This window comes from Theropithecus gelada, chromosome 18 (genome assembly GCF_003255815.1).
Source record: "Theropithecus gelada isolate Dixy chromosome 18, Tgel_1.0, whole genome shotgun sequence".
NCBI lineage: Eukaryota > Metazoa > Chordata > Mammalia > Primates > Cercopithecidae > Theropithecus > Theropithecus gelada.
In genome coordinates, this window is record NC_037686.1 from 41,967 (window position 1) to 64,483 (window position 22,517).

Consider the following 22,517-nt stretch of genomic DNA (forward strand, 5'->3'; position numbering starts at 1 on the left):
CCCAGGTTCAAGTGATTCTCCTACCTCAGCCTCCCAAGTAGCTGGGATTACAGGCATGTGCCACCATGCCCAGCTAATTTTTGTAGTTTTAGTAGAGACGGGGTTTCAACATGTTGGCCAGAATGGTCTCAATCTCTTGAGCTCCTGATCTACCTGCCTCGGCCTCCCAAAGTGCTGGGATTACAGGCGTGAGCCACTGCGCCTCACCCATTCATTTTGTTTTTACCTCCGTGTGTCTATAAATTGAGATTCTCTTCTCAACTATGCACAGTTGTGTTTTACTTCTTTATCCACTCTGATCACTTCTGCCTTTTAATTGGTGTGGTTAGACCATTAATATTTAATATAATTATTGATATGCTTATATTCAATATTACCATTTTATTATTTTTCTATTTTATAATTCCTCTTCTTTCTTCCATGGTTTACCCTTTTACACCTTTTTGTGGATTATTATTCTTTTAAGATGCCTTTTCTTAATTTTCAATTTTTAACTCTCTTTGCATTATTTTTCCAGTGTTTGACTTAGGAGTTAAATATACATCCTCGCACTCTCATAATCTACTTAGAATTAATGTAGCATCATTTTACTTAAAACACAGCAGTCTTGCAACTGCAGGGGTCCATCTACCACCCCACTCCTTCATGCTAAGGTTATCCTGTGTATTATATCCAAAAATATTATTAGTCTCACAAGAAATGTTATATGGATTTTTCTCTAAACAATTGTGTATTTTATTTTATTTTATTTATTTATTTATTTTTGAGACGGAGTCTCGCTCTGTTGCCCAGGCTGGAGTGCAGTGGCGCGATCTCGGCTCACTGCAAGCTCCGCCTCCCAGGTTCACGCCATTCTCCTGCCTCAGCCTCCCGAGTAGCTGGCACTACAGGTGCCTGCGACAACGCCCAGCTAATTTTTTGTAATTTTAGTAGAGACAGGGTTTCACCGTGTTAGCCAGGATGGTCTCGATCTCCCAACCTCGTGATCCGCCCGCCTCGGCCTCCCAAAGTGCTGGGATTACAGGCGTGAGCCACCACACCCGGCCACAACAGGCTATTCTATTAGCAGACAGGGTGCAGCTAGACATCCTTCACGTAACCTCTGCCACCGGATGGGCTCCACACACCCTCAGAGAGCTGCACAACCAGGTGTTTTCATCCAACAGAGCTGCATGGACCCATGCAAGTACTAAATCAATCAAACCCACTCCTTTCTGGTCAATCCAGGTTCACCCAGCAGCTAAGGGAAGTGAGCCTTACCCGTGGGACGGAGCACGACAAACAGGACAATTGGCTTTGGAGGAAATAAATGATTCCAGTCAGACGACAAAGTTTTAAAAAACCTAATGACAGTCTTCAGAAAAAATAGACAAGATATGGGTCTATGAATTCGGAAACAGCTTGCTATAAAAAGAAGGCAAGGAAAGGATAGAAAGTCACAGAAATTAAAAATATAGTTACCAAATTAAAATTCAATAGAAGAAGTGGGGGGAAGACAAAGTTGAAGCAGTCTTTCAGAACGCATAACAAAAAGACAAGAGGAAGAAGGTAGTACGAGAAAGATGCAGAGACATGGAAGATGGATGCCAATGGACCCACGCTTGACTAATAGGAGTCATGAAAAGAGACAAAGAGAAATGGAAAAAGAAAAAAACATTAATCAAAGAAATAAGAGGAGATGATTTCCCAGGATGAAGAAGAACACCTGTGATGAAAAGTTTCGGTTCCTGACCGCCCTCCCGTTCTATCCTGTAATTCAGCTAGTATGGCTGGAGCTCCAGCAGCCTTTTTGGGCCATGAATTGACCTTAGCAATGATAGAAGCCAGACACACCTATAGTCCCAGCTACTCAGGAGGCTGAGGCAAGAAGATCACGTGAGTTCGAGACTAGCCTGGGCAACAGGCAAGACCCCATCTCTTTTTAAAAAAAAGATAGAAGTCTGGATTCTTTATTGTGCCTTTGAGCTCCATTCTAGTCTTGAAATCCTTACCTCCCAACTTCTTCTCTGAAAAGAGAAATAAACTTTCATCTTGGCCAGGTCACTGGATTTCTGCAGGTTTTCTGTTCTGTGTAATAAACTGGCTTCTAACTCTGTGCTGTCCAATATGGTAGTCATTGGCCACATACAGTTATTTAAATATAAATTAGCTAAAATTAAATTAAATTAAAACTCAGGTCCTCAGTCACACTGGCCACATTTTAAAAGCTCAATTGCCACATGTAGCTAGTGGCTACTATAGTGGACAAAGTAGAGACAAAACATTTCCATCATCGTGGAAAGTTCTGTTGGACAGCACTGCCCTAACTGACACAAATCCCTTCTCACAAAGATGCTTGTGTTCTGGCAAAGGACATAAAACAATCTATTCTCTGGAGTACCCAGCAGAATGTGTGCCATTATGAGGTATAATTATGGAAGTCAAAAGGGCCTCCTAGAAGAAAGGCATCTGGGATGAACTTTAAGGCTCATGTGGGTATACAGGATATGGCCTGAAGACTGTGCAGCTTCAACAAAATCTGGAAGCAGAAAAGCACAAGACATGCTCAGAATCATCTAATTTTATTGATGTGCAGGATCTGGAAATCTGTCATGTCTTGAAATAACTAATGTCCTCTAAAGTCACTGGTGGCAGAGATTCTGTAATGGCCACTGCTTCTAGCCCCACCTTGAGCACTGCTGGGTGATATCCCCAAAATGCTTTTGCTTACTAAGACGCAGACTTTTGCACAGTATGTAAGGGCAAGTATGCAATTTTATTTTATTTGTAGGTGTTATATCATTTTGATCTGAGACATGGCCATCCTACAGGCAATAAATATCATCAAGGAGACTTCACCACCAGTCACCAACGAATGTACCTTCTCATTTTGCAGTAGCTGCTAATAAATTGGCAGAAAGACCAAAACCATTCTGGATATTACACATCAGATTGACCAGTTCAAACAGGTGGTCTGCTCCTTCCATTTTATTAACCATTTCCTTGAACACATATTTTTACACCAAACAAATTTCCTACAGAAGCAGATATTTAACATACCCTATCACACAATATTCCACAGTTATATGTATTGTTTTTGGGGGAGACACTTTGTGTTGGGTGCTAGGGGGTGCCTCATTTACGCACAGATATTTACCAAGTCACGACATACGTGTATTCCTTCCAAATGAAGACACATCTAAATACTTGGGTTATTTCTGCACTACTTATAAAGATTAAAAGGCATTTGAGCACCTCCCTAAAGACCTTTATATGAAAGGTCAGATCTTGTAGCAACTCACGAAGCACCAGAGCAGAAAATTAGCCTAAAGAGAATTGGGTTCCCAGCTGGGGCCAGTGTCAAGCACAGGGTTGAAGTTTCTGCCCGTAGGATTGGAACTCACTTAGTACTCAGGTCTAGCAGGCAGAAGAGTCGATGCACATTTGTTTTTCAACAATAACAAGCATTCCTGGTGCACCTTCTCCATGCCTGAAGCTGCTGTGGGACATGGGGCCACCACGCTGGGCGGGGCAGAAGAGAGTGCAGCCTTCACAGAAGCCTGGCTCCTGAAATACGTCCCGCAGAAACAATGCACTGTGGCTCCCCATGGTGGTTACACAGGACCACTTACTGCCCATCCATGGATACACACGTGACTTTTCAGCAACAAGGAAGAGGAAACATTTGAAAACACAGCTGCCTCTTCAGAACTCAGTTGCCAACAGCCTGCTAATTTGCCAGTTTCCAAATGATGTGGGCGTCTTATGTATACTCCTGTTCATGCCAGCACCGTTTCTCTGCAGGGGCAGGGGTCCAGTGCATACATTATTGATACGGCTACACCCAGGAAGCCCCTGTCCTGGCAGACCCCAACAGGAGGGGTCCCTCTTCTGCACCAGTGGCTCGCTGTTGTGTGACCCAGTGGTCCTCTGCTTTATTTACATTGTTTTCGTTGGGTGCAGTCTAGATGTGAATGTCCAAAACAAAGCCGAAAACAGAGTGGACTGTGAGAGTTATTACCAGAGTGGACTGTGAGAGCTGCAAGGACTCCAGCCCTTCGCTTCAGAGACCACACAGACCTCCTGGTGTCCAGGCCACTGCTCTGACCACTGGCCCCTGTGTCCTTCCTTAGTATTTACCTCATCTAGTCATTTCTTTTTCTTTTTTCTTTTCTTTCTTTTTTTTTTTTTTTTGAGTCTTGAACAGTCGCCCAGGCTGGAGTGCAATGGTGCAATCTCAGCTCACTGCAACCTCCGGCTCATGCCTCTAATCCCAGCATTTCTTTAAAATAAAAAGCAAACCCTATAGTGCTTTACAAATTTACAAGAAGCTCTCACAATTTTGCAGTTCTCATGGCCATGATGTACAGTCAGCACAGAAGTGGAACCTGAAATGAGATGATTCAGGCCACACAGCAGTGAATGGCAGAGTTAGGACCTGAACTCGGGCTTCTCCGCTCCAGTCTAGGTTGGGAGAAGATGGGGCTCCCCGGGCAATAGGCTGGGCCCTGACCTTTGTTGGCTACTGAAATGAGATTGACGTGCTGCCAAGTATACAGGCCACAGTTCAGACTCCAACACAGATCTGGTGTGAGCCACTCAAAGCAAGCCTGGCTGTGGACGTGTGCTACACGCAGCACTGGGCACCTTGAACCCCTTGAGCCCCTGGAATGCCCCAAGCACCCATTTGGAAACCCCAGATTGAGCCCAAATAAGATGGTAAGAAAGAGTCACAGAGTCTTCCACAGCACACGAGGCAAGGTGTGTAGAATAAGGTTTTATGTCTGGGTAAGTGCAACACCATGATTGACAGAAGTACAATTATTCGGACAATCATGAACACAAGCCATGAATCAAAAGTTCAGGCAAGGCAGGCAAAGAAGACATTTCAGAACAAATGAACAGACTGCTTCTGATGGAAAGAATCTGGCCGCTCTGCTCTTCCCTGAAAAGCATGCATAGCTCAGAGTCCAGCCAGCAGACTGTGGACCTGCTTCTGGGGAGAAGCAGCAATTCCGCCTGACGTGGATATCAGAACTTTTCTTCCCGTCACAATCCGTTTTCATCATGCCTGGCTTGCACTCAGAGTGCTGTGCCTTCCCTGAGCACATGCCTGCTAGGTGGAGGGTGGGTGGGGCCCCCAGAAATGGGTGGGAGCAGTGGAAACCAGAGGACACAAAGGACAGTAAGAAATTGTCATGACTGTTCCCAGAGTGGATAAACAACCCTTGCATGTTGGACACAATCACCAGGAACTGAACAGACAGAGCCTCTTAGGCCCATGTCTGAGCTGGTAACGAGTGAGCTGGTAAAGAGAGAAAGGGGATGCTGGCACTCCCGCCTACCCTTGGCTGTCGCTTTGTCACAGGCGAGCAAACAAAGGAGAACACAGCCACAGAGAGGAGCACTTTGTACTTAATCCCTTCCGGGACAGCTGCAGGCGATTCGGAAGCCTGGGCAGCAAATAATCTCCTTAAACGTCTTGCGCATCTCCCGGCTGCGGAAGGCATATATGAGAGGGTCCACCACGGAGTTGCACATGATGAGGATGAGGTACATATTGAAGTGAGACATGAAGCAAGAGCAGTAGAGGTTCTGAGGGCAAGAAAGCATTAAAATGAGATGCAGGAAGAACGGGGCCCAGCACACGATGAACACGCCCAGCAGCATGGTGAGGGTGACCGCGCCCTGCATGCTGGTCCTCTGCCGCGCAGAGCTGGCCCCGGGCAGAGCCGCCATCCGCTTGACGTGAGTCCGCGCCAGGAGGAACATGTGTATGTACAGAGCCACCAGGAGGAACAGCATCGTGAAGAACATGGAGATGAGGCACAGGATGACGTAGGTGGACTCGGAGTACAGGATGAAGACGATGCCGCAGCCGGTGCAGAAAGCCCAGATGCCGGCGATGATGGCCCCCGAGCGCCTCGCCGTCATGATGTGGTGGTAGCGCAGGGCATAGAAGATGGTGAGGTACCTATCCACCGCAATGGCCAGCAAGCTGCACATGGAGGCCACCACGGAAATGCAGATCATGGAGTCAAACACGTTGTCAATGTGGCGCACAAAGGCGTCTGCTATCACTAGGTGCTTGTTGTTGAGCAGGTAGATGGTGATGGTCTCCCAGGCGTTGGACATGCTCACCAGCATGTCGGCCACTGCCAGGCTGCACACGAAGAAGTACATGGGGCAGTGCAGGTTTTTGTTCTTCACTATGGCCCCTATAACCAAGATGTTCTCCACGAGGCTGATGGCACCCAGAGTGAGAAACACCTCCACAGCGATGCCCATGTTTTCACAGGGCGAAGACTTGTTTCTGACACTGGGTCCTGAAAGGTTGCCCTCTGTGGCATTCAGGTTGAGATCCAAGAAATGCAGGTGAAACGAGGAATTCATTGCTGGAGAAATACACCTCTTGTCTGGGCAGCAAATTTACTGTAAAACATGTTTTAAATTCACAATCCAGAGAGGTTAGCAGCCTACCAAAGAAAGACAGCAGCTTGCCTGGAAACAACACAGCCTGAGAAAGGGGATGAATGAGTGCAGTGCATCAGAGGACTGAGCTTGGCTTGCTCAATCCTTTTTTTTTTTAAGAGACAAGGCCTCCCTGTGTTGCCCAGTCTGGTCTCAAACTCCTGGCCACAAGCGATCCTTCTGTCTCAGCCTCCCAAAATGCTGGTACTCCAGGGGTGAGCCACGTGCCCAGCCGCTGGCTTGCACCTTCTGACCTGCGTTCCTGAGACCTGGAAGAGTGCCCCTGGATGCGTGGATTTGAATCTTCCCCAGCCTCTTCTGCTCTCCTAGCTTTCAGCTCCCAGCCTTTCACACGCATCTTACTAGAGACACACTCACCTCCATGTGCCCAGGACAGTTTCGCTTTTTATGGCTGCTCTCCTAGGCTCAAGTTCACTATCGAAAATGTCACCAACTCATAACCTACAAAATCCCAGCCAGTCTCCCGAAGTTCACATTCTTAAGGCTACTGCACGACATTCTCCTCAAGGGAGCTCCGATTTAAGACTGCACAGACCCGTATTCCCTTAAGAGAGACAGACAGGTGCATCCCCAACATTTGTCCTGACACCTCTCAGACCCACTGGGATTCAGCCTCCACAGCTGTAAGTAAGTGAGGTTATAACCAGAGTGGTCTGTGACCCTGAGCAAAGTCACATGTTAAAAGCTACTGTCTTAAGTTTGGAAGTGTAGGCTGCACATACATGTTAAACTTGAGGAAAACAGTGCTGCTTTTCCTCAATACCTATTTTTCCCTCCTTCTGCATTATGTGGAATTCCATGAGGTCTGACTGATAGTTTATTAGGTCCGCGTGAGCACAGTACAAAAAACCAGCAGTTTACATGTACCACACTCCTTTGTTGCAAAATGTCTCTCTTATGATTCATTTTCAAAAATCCCTTTGCCTCCAAACTCAGATCACATCTGGAGAGAATTTCTGCCATCGCTCTCATCATTAATATTGGCGATCATTCGGGAGGGAGGGAGGGGGTGAGGGACAACAGATTACTTAACAGGTACAATGTGCACTATAGGGGTGCTGGCTACACCAACAGCCCGGGCTCCACTACTAGGCGATATATCCATCTAACAAAACAGCACCTGTACCCCCTAAATCTATAAAAATAAAAAAGGAAAAAATTGGTAATCATAAGCATTTATTGAACTGCAATCACTGGTTACATGCTTATGTCCAGCTGCAGCTCAGAGATACCAGTAAATGATGGAATTACACTAAACATCATATCGAGCTGTGTTAAAAACTCAGGGGCAAGCCGGCTGCCGCCCCGCTCACTTCCACGTGCAGCGGACGCGCAATGTTGCATTTACTTTCAGGATCGCAAGGAGATAGAAAGTTGTGGCTATTTACCGGTGCTCCTCCTCGCGGGCTGCGGCGCTCAGCCCGGGCCCCCGGCGTCCCCGGGATCTGACGGCCGCGCGGCGCTCAGGGCCAGCCCCGGACGGGCCTCCTCCCCAGCGCGGCGGCGGCGGCTCTGCCCGGCTTTAAGCTTCCTGCCCGCCCGCGCCGGGCCCGCCTCCGCGCCGCCGGCTGTGGCTCCGGGCGGCCTCCGCTGCCCCCTGGTGGCCCCGCGCGGCACTGCGGCCAGAGAACCGCGTCAGCCCCAGCGAAAAGCCTCCCCCAACGCGTTCTTGAATGGTGGGTGGGTGGGTTGGTTGATTGGTTGGTTGAGTGGGTGAGTGGTTGCTTGGTTGGGTAGTTAGTTGGTTGAGTGGGTGAGTGGTTGTTTGGTTGATTGGTTGGTGGGTGGGTGGGTGGGTGGGTTGGTTGATTGGTTGGTTGAGTGATTGCTTGGTTGGGTAGTTAGTTGGTTGAGTGGGTGAGTGGTTGTTTGGTTGATTGGTTGGTTGGTGGATGGGTGGGTGGGTTGGTTGGTTGGTTGATTGGTTGGTTGAGTGATTGCTTGGTTGGGTAGTTAGTTGGTTGAGTGGGTGAGTGGTTGTTTGGTTGATTGGTTGGTTGGTGGATGGGTGGGTGGGTGGGTTGGTTGGTTGATTGGTTGGTTGAGTGATTGCTTGGTTGGGTAGTTAGTTGGTTGAGTGGGTGAGTGGTTGTTTGGTTGATTGGTTGGTGGGTGGGTGGGTTGGTTGGTTGATTGGTTGGTTGAGTGATTGCTTGGTTGGGTGGGTAGTTGGTTGAGTGGGTGAGTGGTTGTTTGGTTGATTGGTTGGTTGGTGGATGGGTGGGTGGGTTGGTTGGTTGATTGGTTGGTTGAGTGGTTGCTTGGTTGGGTGGGTAGTTGGTTGAGTGGGTGAGTGGTTGTTTGGTTGATTGGTTGGTTGGTGGATGGGTGGGTGGGTTGGTTGGTTGGTTGATTGGTTGGTTGAGTGATTTGCTTGTTTGGTTGGTTGGTGGTTGGTTGGGTGGGTGAGTGGGTGGCTGTTTGGTTGCTTGCTTGGTCGGGTGGGTGGTTGGGGGTAGTTAGTAGGGTAGGTGAGTGGTTGCTTGATTGGTTGGTTGGTTAAGTGAGTGGATAGTTACTTGTTGCTTGGCTGGTTGGTTGGGTGGGGTTAGTTGGTTGGGTAGGTGGTTGGTTGCTTGGTTCATTGATTGGTTGGTTGGGTGGGTGGGTGGCTGGTTGGGTGAGTGGATGGATGGGTGGTTGGGTGGGTGGGTGGTTGTTGTGTGGGTGGGTGGTTGGTTGGGTGAGTGGTTGGTTGGTTGGTTGGGTGGGTGGGGGTTGGTTGGTTGGGTAGGTGGGCGGTTTGTTGGTTGGGTCAGTGGGTGGGTGGTTGGGTGAGTGTTTAGTTGGTTGGTTGGGTGGGTGGGGGTTGGTTGGTTGGGTAGGTGGGTGGGTGGTTGGCTGGTTGGATAGGTGGGTGGGTGGGTGGCTGGTTGGAGGGGTGGTTGGGTGGGTGGCTGCTTGGTTATTTTTCTGGCTGGTTGCACTTTTTGCTTCTTTTCTCTTCTCTTACTCACTGATTAAAATGCTCCCCAGCTCAAAGAGGGCTCTGTCACCCCGTTTCTCCCGGATGGCGGTCTCTGGGATCTCCTGATGATTGTTCTTTGGGAAGGAGGCCCAGTGCCTGGGAGCCCTCATCTGTGGCCCTACAACGCCCCTCTTTGCCCGAGGCTCTCACCCCTCCTCCAGGACTGCACGTACCATGCCAGGCTTTATCAACCACACAAGCTTTTCTTACTCCAGCAAAAAAGAGAACAAATGATGTCCTCTTGTCAAATATCCTGGCCTTTCACAATAGTTTCTGGACCACTCCTTTCTCTGACACCTGAAACTGACCTTCAACCCCCAAAAGAATCATTATACTCATGATTGGCAGAAGCACCACTGCCCCTGCAAGCCAGGGCAGGATGCACAGGGCCATATCACTACCAGAGCTTTCCCTGGGCTTCGCAGATTATCACAGCCTTCCAGCAGTTCGAGTGTGGGAACCACAGTCTGGCTGGTCTCAAACACCACTGGAGTCCCGAGCCATGCTGGGAGCCGTGGGGTGGAATTCTAGGAGGAGGTTCTGAATGTTGAGAACACACATTGGGAATGTGGTGTGAGGGAGGGAACTCATTTCTGTGTGTTGAAAACATCAGCAGAGTCAAGTACTCCCGCATATAGTCCTCACATCCAAGATCAGAGAGGGCTCTGCAGAAGGTCCTGGCATCCCAGGAAAGTGCTCAAAATTGAATCCTCTGTGCAAGGTGAGCAGCTGGACCGCAGCACGCAGCCTCCCACACTGGTCAGGGCAGCTGGCCCGGGGCCCTATGTGCAGGGGAGACCCTGAGTGCTGCACAGGAATTACCTTTCTCAATCTTTACAAAACCCTAGAAGTGGGTTTCTCATCTCACAATGGAGGGAACCGGCGCTTGGAGAGGTTTAGCTGAGCCCCGACCGACTCAGAGCCGAAGCACTTTGCCCTGCAGGACTCAGCCTCTCTGAGAGCCCTGGTGCCACCGGGCATTATTCTTTTAAATGCTGGATTTGATGCGCAGTGTTCCTGGCTTCATACTGTCTTTATCAGATGTTGGCATGTAAGTTACCCTAACTTTGCTAAATAAACTGGGGAGAGGTTTTATTATTTTCCTATTCTGAAACACCTTAGGTGGTATAGGAATTCTCGGTTTCTTGCAGGAAAATAATGGAATCAAGGTCAATAGAGTTAAGAGAGTATAGACTAAGCTCTTCAGCTGTTCCTGTCATTGGAAACTTTCTCCCCAACAGCAGCCTAGTGACAATGCTGGACACACACAATGACATGGCACTCTATGAGCCACCCAGGAAGGGACGCTCCTTTCCCTGTCAAAGACCAGCATAACCTGCAACAACCCAGGTGTTTTATTTGTTGAACAATGACAACAGAGATGATTCTCAATTCGAATGCACAGAGACAACCTGTGGAGTCCTATCTGTGAAGGCTTGCAAGGGTGAAATCTAGCTGGACACTGGATGTTTCAGCCTGGGTTCTCTGAGTCATGGGCTCTGAGGAGTTCACCGCGCACGATGCTGTGGGGAAGCCTCCTGGGGGCAGGACTGCGGAGGGAGAAGAGAGCTGCCAGGCAGCCCCAACAACCTCAGCCCTCAGGCCCCACCCAGCTCAGTCACCAGAAGCAAGCTGCTTCCGGGAAGGTGTGAGGCCAACCCGGAGGGGCTGACAGCTGGGGGAGGCAGCAGACCACCCCTACAGTTGGGCAGTGGGTCCTCCCCGAGGCGTCTGGCACAGCTCTGTGTCTGTCGCTCTCATGGCACCAACAAATGTCATCTCTGTGCTCAATGCCACCAAGGGTCTGGACGAGGGCACTTGGAGACCTGCTGCAAGGCAAAACTCAACCAAGTGAGTGCTGAGAAAGCAAGACAATCACAAATGCTGGGTTATGACCATTTTTAAACTCCAAGGATTACAAAATACTTTCATATATTAACTTATGTAATCCTTAAAACAACCCTGGGAGGTATGAACATTATTACCAGATTCATATACACAGACTCTGAAGTTCACAGTTTCTGACACTATTTGACTGGTCAGTGGTGCCACCAGCTGTTGATCCAAATCTTCTCAATCCCAAGCCCATGTTTATGTAGATGCACTTGCCATGTCACACATGAACATTGGGCTATGCAATCCTAGGTATGCACGAGTTTTCCACCTTACGTAGAAAGAGAAAAGGGAAGGAACATTTGCTGGGAGCCTGCAGTGTCCAATCAATACTGTGGTCTGCATGTCCGAATTCTCAGTGAATTCTCCCAGTAGTCGTATAAAGTCGACATTCTTCCCACCATCTCACAGCTGGTGAAGCCAAAGCTCCGAGGAGTCGTGTGACTTCTTGGTTGGTGATGAAAGCAGGATCAGGATCTGAATCCAGACTCCCAGGTGGTGTCTGCGCTTAATCACAGTCTAAGGACGCAAGCCCTGTGCCTGGGATCCCAAAGGCAGGCAGAGAGGAACAGGGGGAGGGCATGAAGCGAAGGGAAGAGAGTTGGACAGGCAGAGAGGCCCGTGAGGGGTACAGGGTGGGCCAAAGCACGTGGTGGGAGCCGGGGCTGAAGGGTGAAATGCGGTCGCCAGGCGGGAGGAGGCTGGGGAGCATCCAGCTAGGGCGCTAAGGCGGGAGGGGGAGGGAGAGTGCCAGTGACTGGGGAAGGAGCTTGTCAGGGCACGCAAGGCTTTGCAGGTTCTACAAAGGTTCTGAGGCTAAGAGCAAGGGGAAGCCTTGCCAAGGCTTAAGCAGCAGCACAACAGTTTCAGATCTGCGGTGTTAGAGCAGCCCGGCCACAGCGAGGAGATGGCACCGGAGGAGCTCAGGTGGGAAGACGGTGGCGCATCAGTGGCAGAACCTCACAATGAGATGAACGGGCCCCTGGGCTGAATCCCTTTCTCCACCCCCTGCCTGGTTGTGCTGCCAATTCATGCTCAGGCTCAGCTCTTTGCAGCTGCAGGAAAATTACCAAGTTACTTTTCCTCCCTGACTCTGGTGTCAAGGCTGAAAACGAAACCGGCCCTGAACAAGTTTCACACACTGTTGGCACAGCGGGGCCCCCTGAACAAGCAGGCTTCACGTACTGTTGGCACAGTGGGGCCCTTCCACCCCACCCTCAATATTCCCTCCTCATGGCACAGCGGGACCCTTCCGCCCCACCCTCAATATTCCCTCCTCAAGCCAGAAAAGAAGGACTTGAACTGTGGGGTTTGGTGTGGGATTTGGGGGAATTTTCAAATTTCTGTTTTGGTTTTTCGTTTCTATTTCATGTTTGTTTTGTTTTGACCGCTAGAAAGATGTAATCTCTGCAATGCCATGTAGGTCAAGATTCTCAAAGTCCCTGGGGAGGGCTATGTTTGAAATTGCACACACCTCTCATTTTTGAACAGGACCCAGTAAGCATCCTTTGCACTTAGTTCAAAGCTGAGGATGTCAGACCAAAGACCGAATAGACAGCGTCCTTTCCTTCCAGAAGCTCCTGATAAGCAACTGAACTCACCGTGCTCCTGCTGATGGGTGTGGAATCGCTCACTGGGGAGATGCTCAGAGATGCCTTAGTCCAGCACCCAGGCCATCACTGGGAAGTTAGCCACAAGATCTGGAGAGGAAGTCTCTTTTCCAGTATTTCAATCTTGCAGTTCCTGTAGTTACTTAGCCAATTTTTGCTACGAAGACTCTTCAATACTAATTGTTACTTCAGGCTTCTGAAAAACTTCTTGATGCTCCTCCTACCCAAAATTGTTTCCATCTCTCCTCTCCTTTGTCCTCTAACCTCCCGTTCATCCTTTAGGCCCAGGCCCGCACCTCCTGCTGGGACTCTTCTGTGGACACCCCTACACCTGCCTGAGTGGTGGCCCTCTTCACTTCCCCACCCCAGCTCCGATCTCAGCGCAGGGTAATTATCTGCCTGTCTCAACTCCTGCCCCGGGGCACGGTGAATCCTGCTGGACAGAGGACTCCCAGTGGTGGCCCCAGTGACCAACCAGCGCTGGGCTGACCCCTTCCAGCCACGTGGGCCCAGTGTGGCCTGCACAGTCCTTTAGCTACAAGGATTCATTTGAGGGTCAGCCCGTGACCCAATCCAGGCAAAAGAGATTAAAGCAGACTTCTAGGAACTTCTGGGAAGGAATGTTCTCCTTCTTCAGTGGCAGCTACCACAGAGGTGCACCGTCTCCCCGACTATGAGTGATTTAAAGCCTAACAGAGCCCTGGTTTGCTGTCCACCTGCTTTCCACCCGGGGACAGCCAAGCCTCGGGTTGTGCCAGCGTCGTGCAGGACCAGCCTCGAGGTGTGAGCAGAAGCAGGACCTGGTGCTGCTGACCCCACCGGTCCAGACCTTCACAAGCCTGAGTTTTTCTGGACTCTTCAGTTCCCTGAGTTAATACATTCCCTTTATCGTTTAAACAAGTTGGATTTGGTTTTCTTATTCTTGCCACCAAGAAAATCCTAGTCCTCAAATCCCACTGCACACTTAACTTCTCTCTGGATTATTCTATCGTATCACAGCCTAGCAGAGCATCAGATTCTTACATCCAGTCGTCACCATCTTAACGTTTCATAAAAATTATAAATGCACAGTGGCTCACAGCAGAACAACACGAACTGTTTATAGGGGAAAACGCCTCTTCCTCTCATCAGGAAGACTTTGGGGTTACTCTGGCTCGTTACTGTGCTTTCAGCCAAACCCGCAGGGCCACCGGTCAGTGCGGATGCACATCCATATTCACGAGCATCCGGAAAGTCCGTTTCTGTGCCTGCATCAGGGATGCTCTCTGCATCATTGACCATCTTCTCTGAGCACCTAACAACCTTAACAGCTTTCAAGTTAAACAGCTCTCGCCTCCTTCTCACTGCACAGTGTGACTGTGTGTTATGAATGCCCATTTGAGTTGGTTATGAACATTCAGATCCACTTTTCTTTCTGTCATTACACAGCCCTTCCCTAGACTGATCAACACATTCTACTCAGGATTATCAGTCTTCCTTGTTACAAAATTCCAGGCTGCAAAAAATAACGTTGGAAGACACTGGGAGAAATACTTGCGGCATGTATGACTGAGCACCATTCTCTCTTCCAGACCACTTAGAAAGCAGTCCTCAGGACACAAGGTAGACACTGCAGCGGGGAAATGAGCAAGAGGTGTCTGCAGCCTCCTCTACTTAGTCCCTAGCTTCCAGGGCCCCAAAGCAGCCACCCCAAGCCCAGCCTGCATGACCTGCTGTCTGCCAAGAACCACAACCAAACCATTGCTAGTGTACGGGTCAGCCGTGGCCTCAGCAATGCTGCATAATAAACTACCCTAAAGTATAGGGGCTTAAAATGAAAATGACCTAGTCTCATGCTCAATTCAACTGCAACGCAGCAACGCTATGCCAGACCTTAGGCTTTTAGACCCAGATTGAAGGTGGTTTGAAGTCTGCTCAGGCCTTGGCCCAGTGGCTAGGAGGTGCAGTCTACCTCACTGGGGCTCAAAGATGAGGGGACAGTGGCGGCCTGGGGCATATCCTCCTGCCAGACCATGAGAGCTAGGCACCATACTTGAGGCCTATGATTGGGACCATTTCATCTACAAAAGCAGGTTGCATGGCCAAGCCCAACCTCGATGGGCAGTGGAGCACTCCACCCAGACTAGGGAGGGAGACATGGAATAAATACTTCCCAAGCAATAATCCAGACCATCACAGCTGGTCTCTGTGACCAAATGCTCAATAGCTCATCTGATTGGCCCAGCTCCTGAGCCACTGATCAGGCATAGGCCAATCATCTTGGCCAGGTCCGGTGTTCACATAGTTCCACGCTCAGTCCAGGGACCCACTTCTTTCTTCCTCCAGGATGGAGGAGCATGCAGCACCCAGAAAGGGGGACAGGCATGAGGCCACCACCGGAAAGCTCCTTCCTCACTTTTAATCACTGGCGTCTGGACAAGAGAGAAGAGTTTCAACCTTTGAAAGCCACACACTGAAGTCCCAGTGCATGTGACAAGGGTATGTATGACTTTGGCATAACCCATTTATTTCAAGAAGAGAGTTAAGAGAACAATTTTAAAAACTGTAATGTTTAAAAATGTGTTTTATTTCAAAGAAACCAGTGATTTGAGGAATAAATATAAAACAAATTACATAGAATTTCACATGCAGTTTTCTTTCTTCCCCGGATAGCTTCTTTAGGTATGGAGAGGAGGAAAATAATGAGAGAAAGAAATATCAGTCAATCAAGAAATGTTTTGCAAAAGTATCCACAGTGGGTAGTAAAAGTCTGCAATGTAACGACAATCACAATGAGTGTTTACTTACTGTCTGCCTATAAAAGTGAGATATGTGTCAGATATGTGTCAGTGATGGAGAATATATTTCTTCAGTCTCCACAGCAGATCATCGATATTAAGGTTTTACTGTTGCGATATTCTCTTATTTATTTCGTATTTTTAGAAACTGCATTTATTCATTTGGAAAGCTTGAGCCATGAGCTCTTTCATAAGAGAGAATGCAACTGAGGGCAGTAGCCCAAAGCATTCCAGGTCCATTCTGTGGACCACACCTTCTGAGCTCATGTAGGTTGGCATTTAGACTCCTGCCATCATGCACCATTTACTAAATACCGTGCTGAATCTAAATTTAAGTAGAAACTAAGGAAGAATTTTCATGGTCCTTCCATTTACTTCTTGAAGTTCCTCATTTCCACACATATCAAAGACACACATAAAATAGATATTGGTCTTGGCCTGGTGTGGTGGCTCATGCCTGTAATCCCAGCACTTTGGGAGGCTAAGTTGGGTGGATCACCTGAGATCAGTATTTCAAGTCCAGCCTGGCCAACATGATGAAACCCCGTCTCTACTAAAAATACCAAAAGTAGCTGCGTGTGGTGGTGCACACCTGTAGTCTCAGCTACTTGGGAGGCTGAGGCAGGAGAATCACTCGAACCTGGTAGGCAGAGGTTGCAGTGAGTCAAGATAGTGCCACTGTCCTCCCGCCTAGGAGACAGAGTGAGACTCCACCTCAAAAAAAAAAGATACTGATCTTTCAAAACTCGCATAGCCACTAAAATTCACAATGTGAAGCCACTGAAATCCACAAATGTGAAGAGGCACTGCCAGGTACGTTGCTAATCATCATAATTAATTGTTTTTTGCAATGAACATCTTTAGGATGATAGCTTTATCCTTCATTTGGACTATTTCCTTAGATAAACTCTCACCAGGGGGTAACAGGGTCTGCCTAAACTCTAGCAGTAATGTAAATATCAATTGCTTGCCTTAAAGACTAACGTTGTTAGTTTTCCATGAATGCTTCTTCGTCCTCACAAGTTTCTAGTTGCATGTGGATGAGTTAGAGGGAAAAAAGAAGCATTTACTCAAAAATACCTCTACACAAATCAAGCAGTGTCTCATTTAAAATCTGCTTAATTCTTTTTTTTTTTTTTTTTTTTTTTTTGAGACGGAGTCTCGCTCTGTCGCCCAGGCTGGAGTGTAGTGGCCAGATCTCAGCTCACTGCAAGCTCGGCCTCCCGGGTTTACGCCATTCTCCTGCCTCAGCCTCCTGAGTAGCTGGGACTACAGGCGCCCGCCACCTCGCCCGGCTAGTTTTTTGTATTTTTAGTAGAGACGGGGTTTCACCGGGTTAGCCAGGATGGTCTCGATCTCCTGACCTCGTGATCCGCCCATCTCGGCCTCCCAAAGTGCTGGGATTATAGGCTTGAGCCACCGCGCCCGGCCAAAATCTGCTTAATTCTTGTCTAAATTATGCTACTATCAAAGTCAACATGTTTTCTATTAATAAGAGTGAAGTTCAATTTAAAAAATACTCAATAACAGGCTGGGTATGGTGGCTTATGCCTGTAATTCCAGCACTTTGGGAGGCTGAAACCAGAGGATCCCTTGAAGCCAGGAGTTCAAGACCAGCCTGGGCACCAAAGCAAGACCCCATCTCTACAAAAAAAATAAATAAATAAAAATAAAATAATTAGCCTGGTGAGGTGGCATGCACCTATAGCCCCAGCTATTCAGGAGGCTGAGGCAGGAGGATTGCATGAGCCCAGGAGCTTGAGGGAGCTGTGAGCTATGGTCACACCACTGCACTCCAGCCTGAGTGACACAGCTAGACCCTGTCTCTGAGGAAAAAAAAAAAAAAAAAAGGCTTTTTTTAAACGTGCTCAATAACAGACCGAACGTAAATCCACTCCCAGAAACTAAGGCAAGCAATTGATATTTACATTACTGCTAGAGTTTAGGCAGACCCTGTTACCCCCGGTGAGACTTTAAAGAAACAGTTCAAATGAAGGATAAAGCTATCATGATGAAGATATTCATTGCAGAATCATTCATAATTTCAAAAAAAGTAACAATAGGATAATGATAAATTAAATAATTATGTCTACTGAGAGGACTATTACCCAGTCATTAAAAATTATGAAACTCAAGGCCAGACACAGTGGCTCACGCCTATAATCCCAGCATTTTGGGAGGCCGAGGCGGGTGGATTACCTGAGGTCAGGAGTTCAAGACCAGCGTGGGCAACATGGTGAAACCTCGTCTCTACTGAAAATACAAAAATTAGCCTGGCATGGTGGTGCGCACCTGTAATCCCAGCTACTTGGCAGGCTGAGGCACAAGAATCACTTGAACCCAGGAGGCGGAGATTGCAGTGAGCCGAGATCGCACTATTGCACTCCAGCCTGGGCGACAGAGCAAGACTCTGTCTCAGAAAAAGAATTAAAAAAAAGAAAATCACTAGTCAGGTTTAAAATGTTTACAATATAATAAGATGCAAATTTATATTACGATTATAATCATGTTAGAATATTTATGCATTTGGACAAAGGCCTGTGGGAAATAAAAATGAAAATGGATTAGGGCATTGGGCTCAAAGATTGTTTTCCCTGTTTTCCCACACTTTGAGTTTATTAATTTTATGATGCCTGACCTGGAGCATAATGAAGTTTGACATCAGTCAGTGCAAAGTTCCAAGGTGACCCTTGACCTGTAAGACAGGACAAGGCATACGGAATGCTTAGTGGTACACCCATCTGATGGGAAATGGTACAGATGGTTTTTAAAATTTTTACATATATACATATATATATATGCCTATGGCTAAATGTGTGATCGCAGTTTTGTTCAGGTAGATAGATGATTGATGGAAAACAATAGATAGGACTTTAGAATCAAAGCAAACAGACCACAGATAACCAAAATTGTTACCTCTTGTTGGTACAATTATTGATGAACGTTATTTTCTTCTGCATACTTTTCTCTAGTTTCCGATCTTCTACAATAAATATATTTTATATTTGTAATGACAAAGTATAAGCATTATTTTTAAAATAAAAAGCTGCGTCTCTCAGCGGTGTGTCAGTAGGGTTTGCAGAACTCTCTGGCCACCCCAGTGGGCCTGACCCCCATCTGCTCAACTCTGCTAGCTTTTGCTTTGCTCACTGGGTTCTCCTCCAGAAATTCGAGCCCCTGCTGACACGGTCAATCCCTCTAGAATGTAGCACCAGGTAACTCCAGCTTTGTTGCAATAAACACGCATTTGCCTCTGCTTCAACTCTTACCTTCCTCAGTGTTAGCTGGTATCAACTCAGGCAGGGACATTTCCCCTGGGTTCTTACGTTGCCTTAGTTGATTCCTGGGCAGGCCCAGCCCACAGAATTGAGACTCATGCGGCTCTTTGCTGCCCTCTCCTGATCATCGATGGCACTACCTCAGCTGCCCATGGAGGTCTGTCACCAACGTCCGATGTTCAGAAGAAACCTGACAACATTAGGCTCTGGAAATTCAGGAGCGCAGCCGTCGAATTCATATGCTGAAAACCTTTTACTCTATCTTAACCCAAATAGAGAGAACAGAACAAAAGCCTGCTGCATCTCTGTCAACTCGTGGGTCTCATTAGCCATAACAAAATTATTACTCATCACAGCTTCAGATAAGACTGGTATATTTGGAACTTTTGGGATTGCTGATGTTGCAATTTTCAGCAGCTCGTGATTGTTCTTAGGCTTAAATTTCACAGATGGATCAGATACTGCAGTGTCTACCTTTGCACAGGAATGTGAGAATTTTGAAAGGCCAGCCAACAAATTGCCAAAAACAAAGCTCATGTTGACACTTTCCAAATAAACCTCTGGGCTGAACCAAGCGTAGCCATTCATAAGGACCTAAGGGCACATCCTGACATGAGATGATGCTTTGCCACACGTCTCAGATATTAAAGGACAACGCCTGCGACGAACGATGCACACAGCAGAGCAGGTGTTCTTGCATTCAGGGTCGGCAGAACGACGTAAGTGCACATGCCCCCGAAACAGATCTGCTCAGATCTAACCGTACCTGCTCCACCTCCACAGGCTGACTACTTGAAAGCTGTTTGTAAGGGTGTGAGGAACGCATTCCACACTGAGGGCAGCCATGGAGATCTTCCTTCTTCGCAGGCTTCGTCTTGCCCAGCCTTTTCACTGATGTTCATAAAAGGCCGTGAGAACGAGATGGAAATCAAGTGCGCTGATCCTATTAGCTTCAGGACAGGACCCTTCCACAGCAGCGTCTCAGGCTGCTTTTATGGGGGGGTCATGGGTTCCCCGCATTTTCCTTCCAGCTTCTAGCGGTGTTCAGGGATCCATTTCCCCCACCACCGCCCACCTCCGAGAAAGCCAGGCACCCGCAAGGTTTTACTGATTCTGACCAACTAAGGGAGCCTGCTGAGGGGTTCTGGGGATGGTTCCTTCTCAGAGCTACAGGATGACCGTCCTCCTCTTCCTCTGGGAGGCACGAAGCGTGCGCAGAACTCCAGGGACTGCGGAGCCGCCCTCTTCCAGCGCGCACGTGGGCAACGGTGGCACCGAGCAGCGCAGGGGACTGGACGTGACCTGGGAGCCTGACTCACTTCTGAACCAGCCAGCTCCGAGGGGCCTTCTCCCTCCGGCCCACCCGCGGCTTAGGGGAGAATTAATTCCTCTTCTTGGGCTTGTCTGAGTCCGGTCCCTGGTGCTGCTGTGGGTTCATCCTAAGCAGTACAGTCCTTTCCCCAAGCTGTTGATGCCCCTTCGTGCTTCAGAACGAACGTGACTTCAGTGTCCAGACAGCGCAAGACGCGCTGCGAATGAGCCAAGTTCCCACAAAGAGGCTCCGCTTGGAATCAGCGCGGGGCCGCGGGGAAGCCGTGGGAAGAGCAGATCCACACCCCGCAGGTAAAACAGAGGAAGCCAAACCCGCCCGGGCTTTCCGGTGCCCCCTCACCCGCAAAGTTAGAACCGTGTCCGCTGCAGGTGTCGGGAGGCCAGACCTCGGCTCCGACGTCCGGAATCTCCCGGCGTGGCTGCAGCGAGGCCCCTGCGGAGAGGAGCTGCACCTGCGCCGGTCCCGGTCCGCACAGATCCCCAGCGGCTGCGGCTTCCGACAACAGCTTTCCTTTTCCTTCATCCTGTTAAAGAACTTAAGAAAGGAGCTTCTCTGAGCTAGCCCCTTTGTAGCCCAATATTTTCAAGCAAAGGCTGAAAAGATAGTGCAGGCTATGGTTTGTTTTTTTTTTTTCCCCAATACGCATTGAATCCATTTTTTTTATTCCAGTACACATTGAATCAATTTTTTTTTTTTTTTTTTTTTTTTTTTTTTAGACGGAGGCTCGCTCTGCCGCCCAGGCTGGAGCCAGTGGCGCGATCTCGGCTCACTGCAAGCCCCGCCCCCCGGGTTCCCGCCATTCTCCTGCCTCAGCCTCCCGAGTAGCTGGGACTACAGGCGCCGCCACCTCGCCCGGCTAATTTTTTGTATTTTTAGTAGAGACGGGGTTTCACCGTGTTCGCCAGGATGGTCTCGATCTCCTGACCTCGGGATCCGCCCGTCTCGGCCTCCCAAAGTGCTGGGATGACAGGCCTGAGCCACCGCGCCCGGCCTAAATCAAAATTTTGAAACACGGTGTTGAACAAGGTGCCATATCCAATTTTCCATCCCTGAATACCTCACTCAGTCAGATCCAGTTTATCTGGCACCTTGGTGTGAGTGAGGGACAGGGGCCCCCTCGGGGGAGACAGCCCGGCTGGCGCTGGGTGTGGTTTGGTGACGAGACCCTGACTCATCTCTTCCTGGACCTGGAACATGGCTCCGAACCGCCCAGGTGCACAGCTTGGGAGGCACAGCACCAAGACTGGCTCCCGTGTGCTCTCAGCTGTGGCCCTGGCGCAGCAAAATACATGCCACAGACATTCTCTAAGAAACCTCTTGTTTACAAGGAATTGCCTGAAGTCATATCAAGTTATTGGATGTTTAGCACAAGGATTCAAATGCCGGGAACGAGGAAAAGCTGAACAATTGGCCTTAGGTCCCTTTGGGGCTGCTGGCTGAAATGGATGGGAAACCTGTGGTCCAAATAACAGCTGATGAAGGACGTGGCAATTTTGGTAGGTGGGGAAGATGGTACCCAACATAGTTTCATAGAACTGGTTCGTTTCCTTTAGAAGAGCTCAGCTGGAATAGTCACCACGCTTCATCAACACAAATGGAAGCTACTTCTACCGATCACCCACCAGGCATTTTTGGACTACCCAGATGTCTGAGACAATTGTTAACAAATTCTAGACCCTGGTCCAGTGCCACCTGTCCCTGATCACTAATCATTAGTGGATCCTACAGAGTTGAACCTAGATAGGTTCCTGCTATTGTAGTTGAGGTCCCGAGGCCTGGGTGGTCCCAGACCTGGGTTACAGACAGCTCGTGTGTCAATGCCTGGCTCACCAAGGACATCTTCGCACTGTGGATGCACATCCTCTAAAACGAGCAGATACTTATTCACTTATCTATAGTCAACACCCCTTGAAAGGGACTCCCCAGAGCCACAGGGACTTACCGGGCTCTTACCACTGCTGAATTGGGCCCCTAATATACCTACGACCGCTCATGTGTCTTCATGAAAGAGGATTTTCTGCTCAACAGAATGTGGTTAAGTAAGTGGAGAGGGCGTTCTGTAGGCAAAGGTTGCTGCGATTTGATGTGAGTGACTTCACTTCTCTCCCATTACTGTAGCTGAGAACTAAAGCAAGTTTTTTTAGGTGCTGAAGGATGAGGTGCACTGTGAAACTTTAAAATGTTTTA

The 22,517-nt window shown here is 48.6% G+C and overlaps 1 protein-coding gene across 1 annotated transcript; it reads right to left on the minus strand.

Annotated features, from left to right (window-relative positions):
• Positions 1–5,394: 5,394 nt before the first annotated feature.
• On the minus strand, positions 5,395–7,979 carry MC5R (melanocortin 5 receptor). Its single transcript, XM_025365570.1, has 2 exons — positions 7,860–7,979; positions 5,395–6,411 (listed from the first exon to the last, which is right to left on the minus strand). Exon 2 carries the CDS (start codon positions 6,370–6,372, stop codon positions 5,395–5,397), a length of 978 nt encoding a protein of 325 aa, XP_025221355.1. The 5' UTR covers positions 6,373–6,411; positions 7,860–7,979.
• Positions 7,980–22,517: the final 14,538 nt, after the last annotated feature.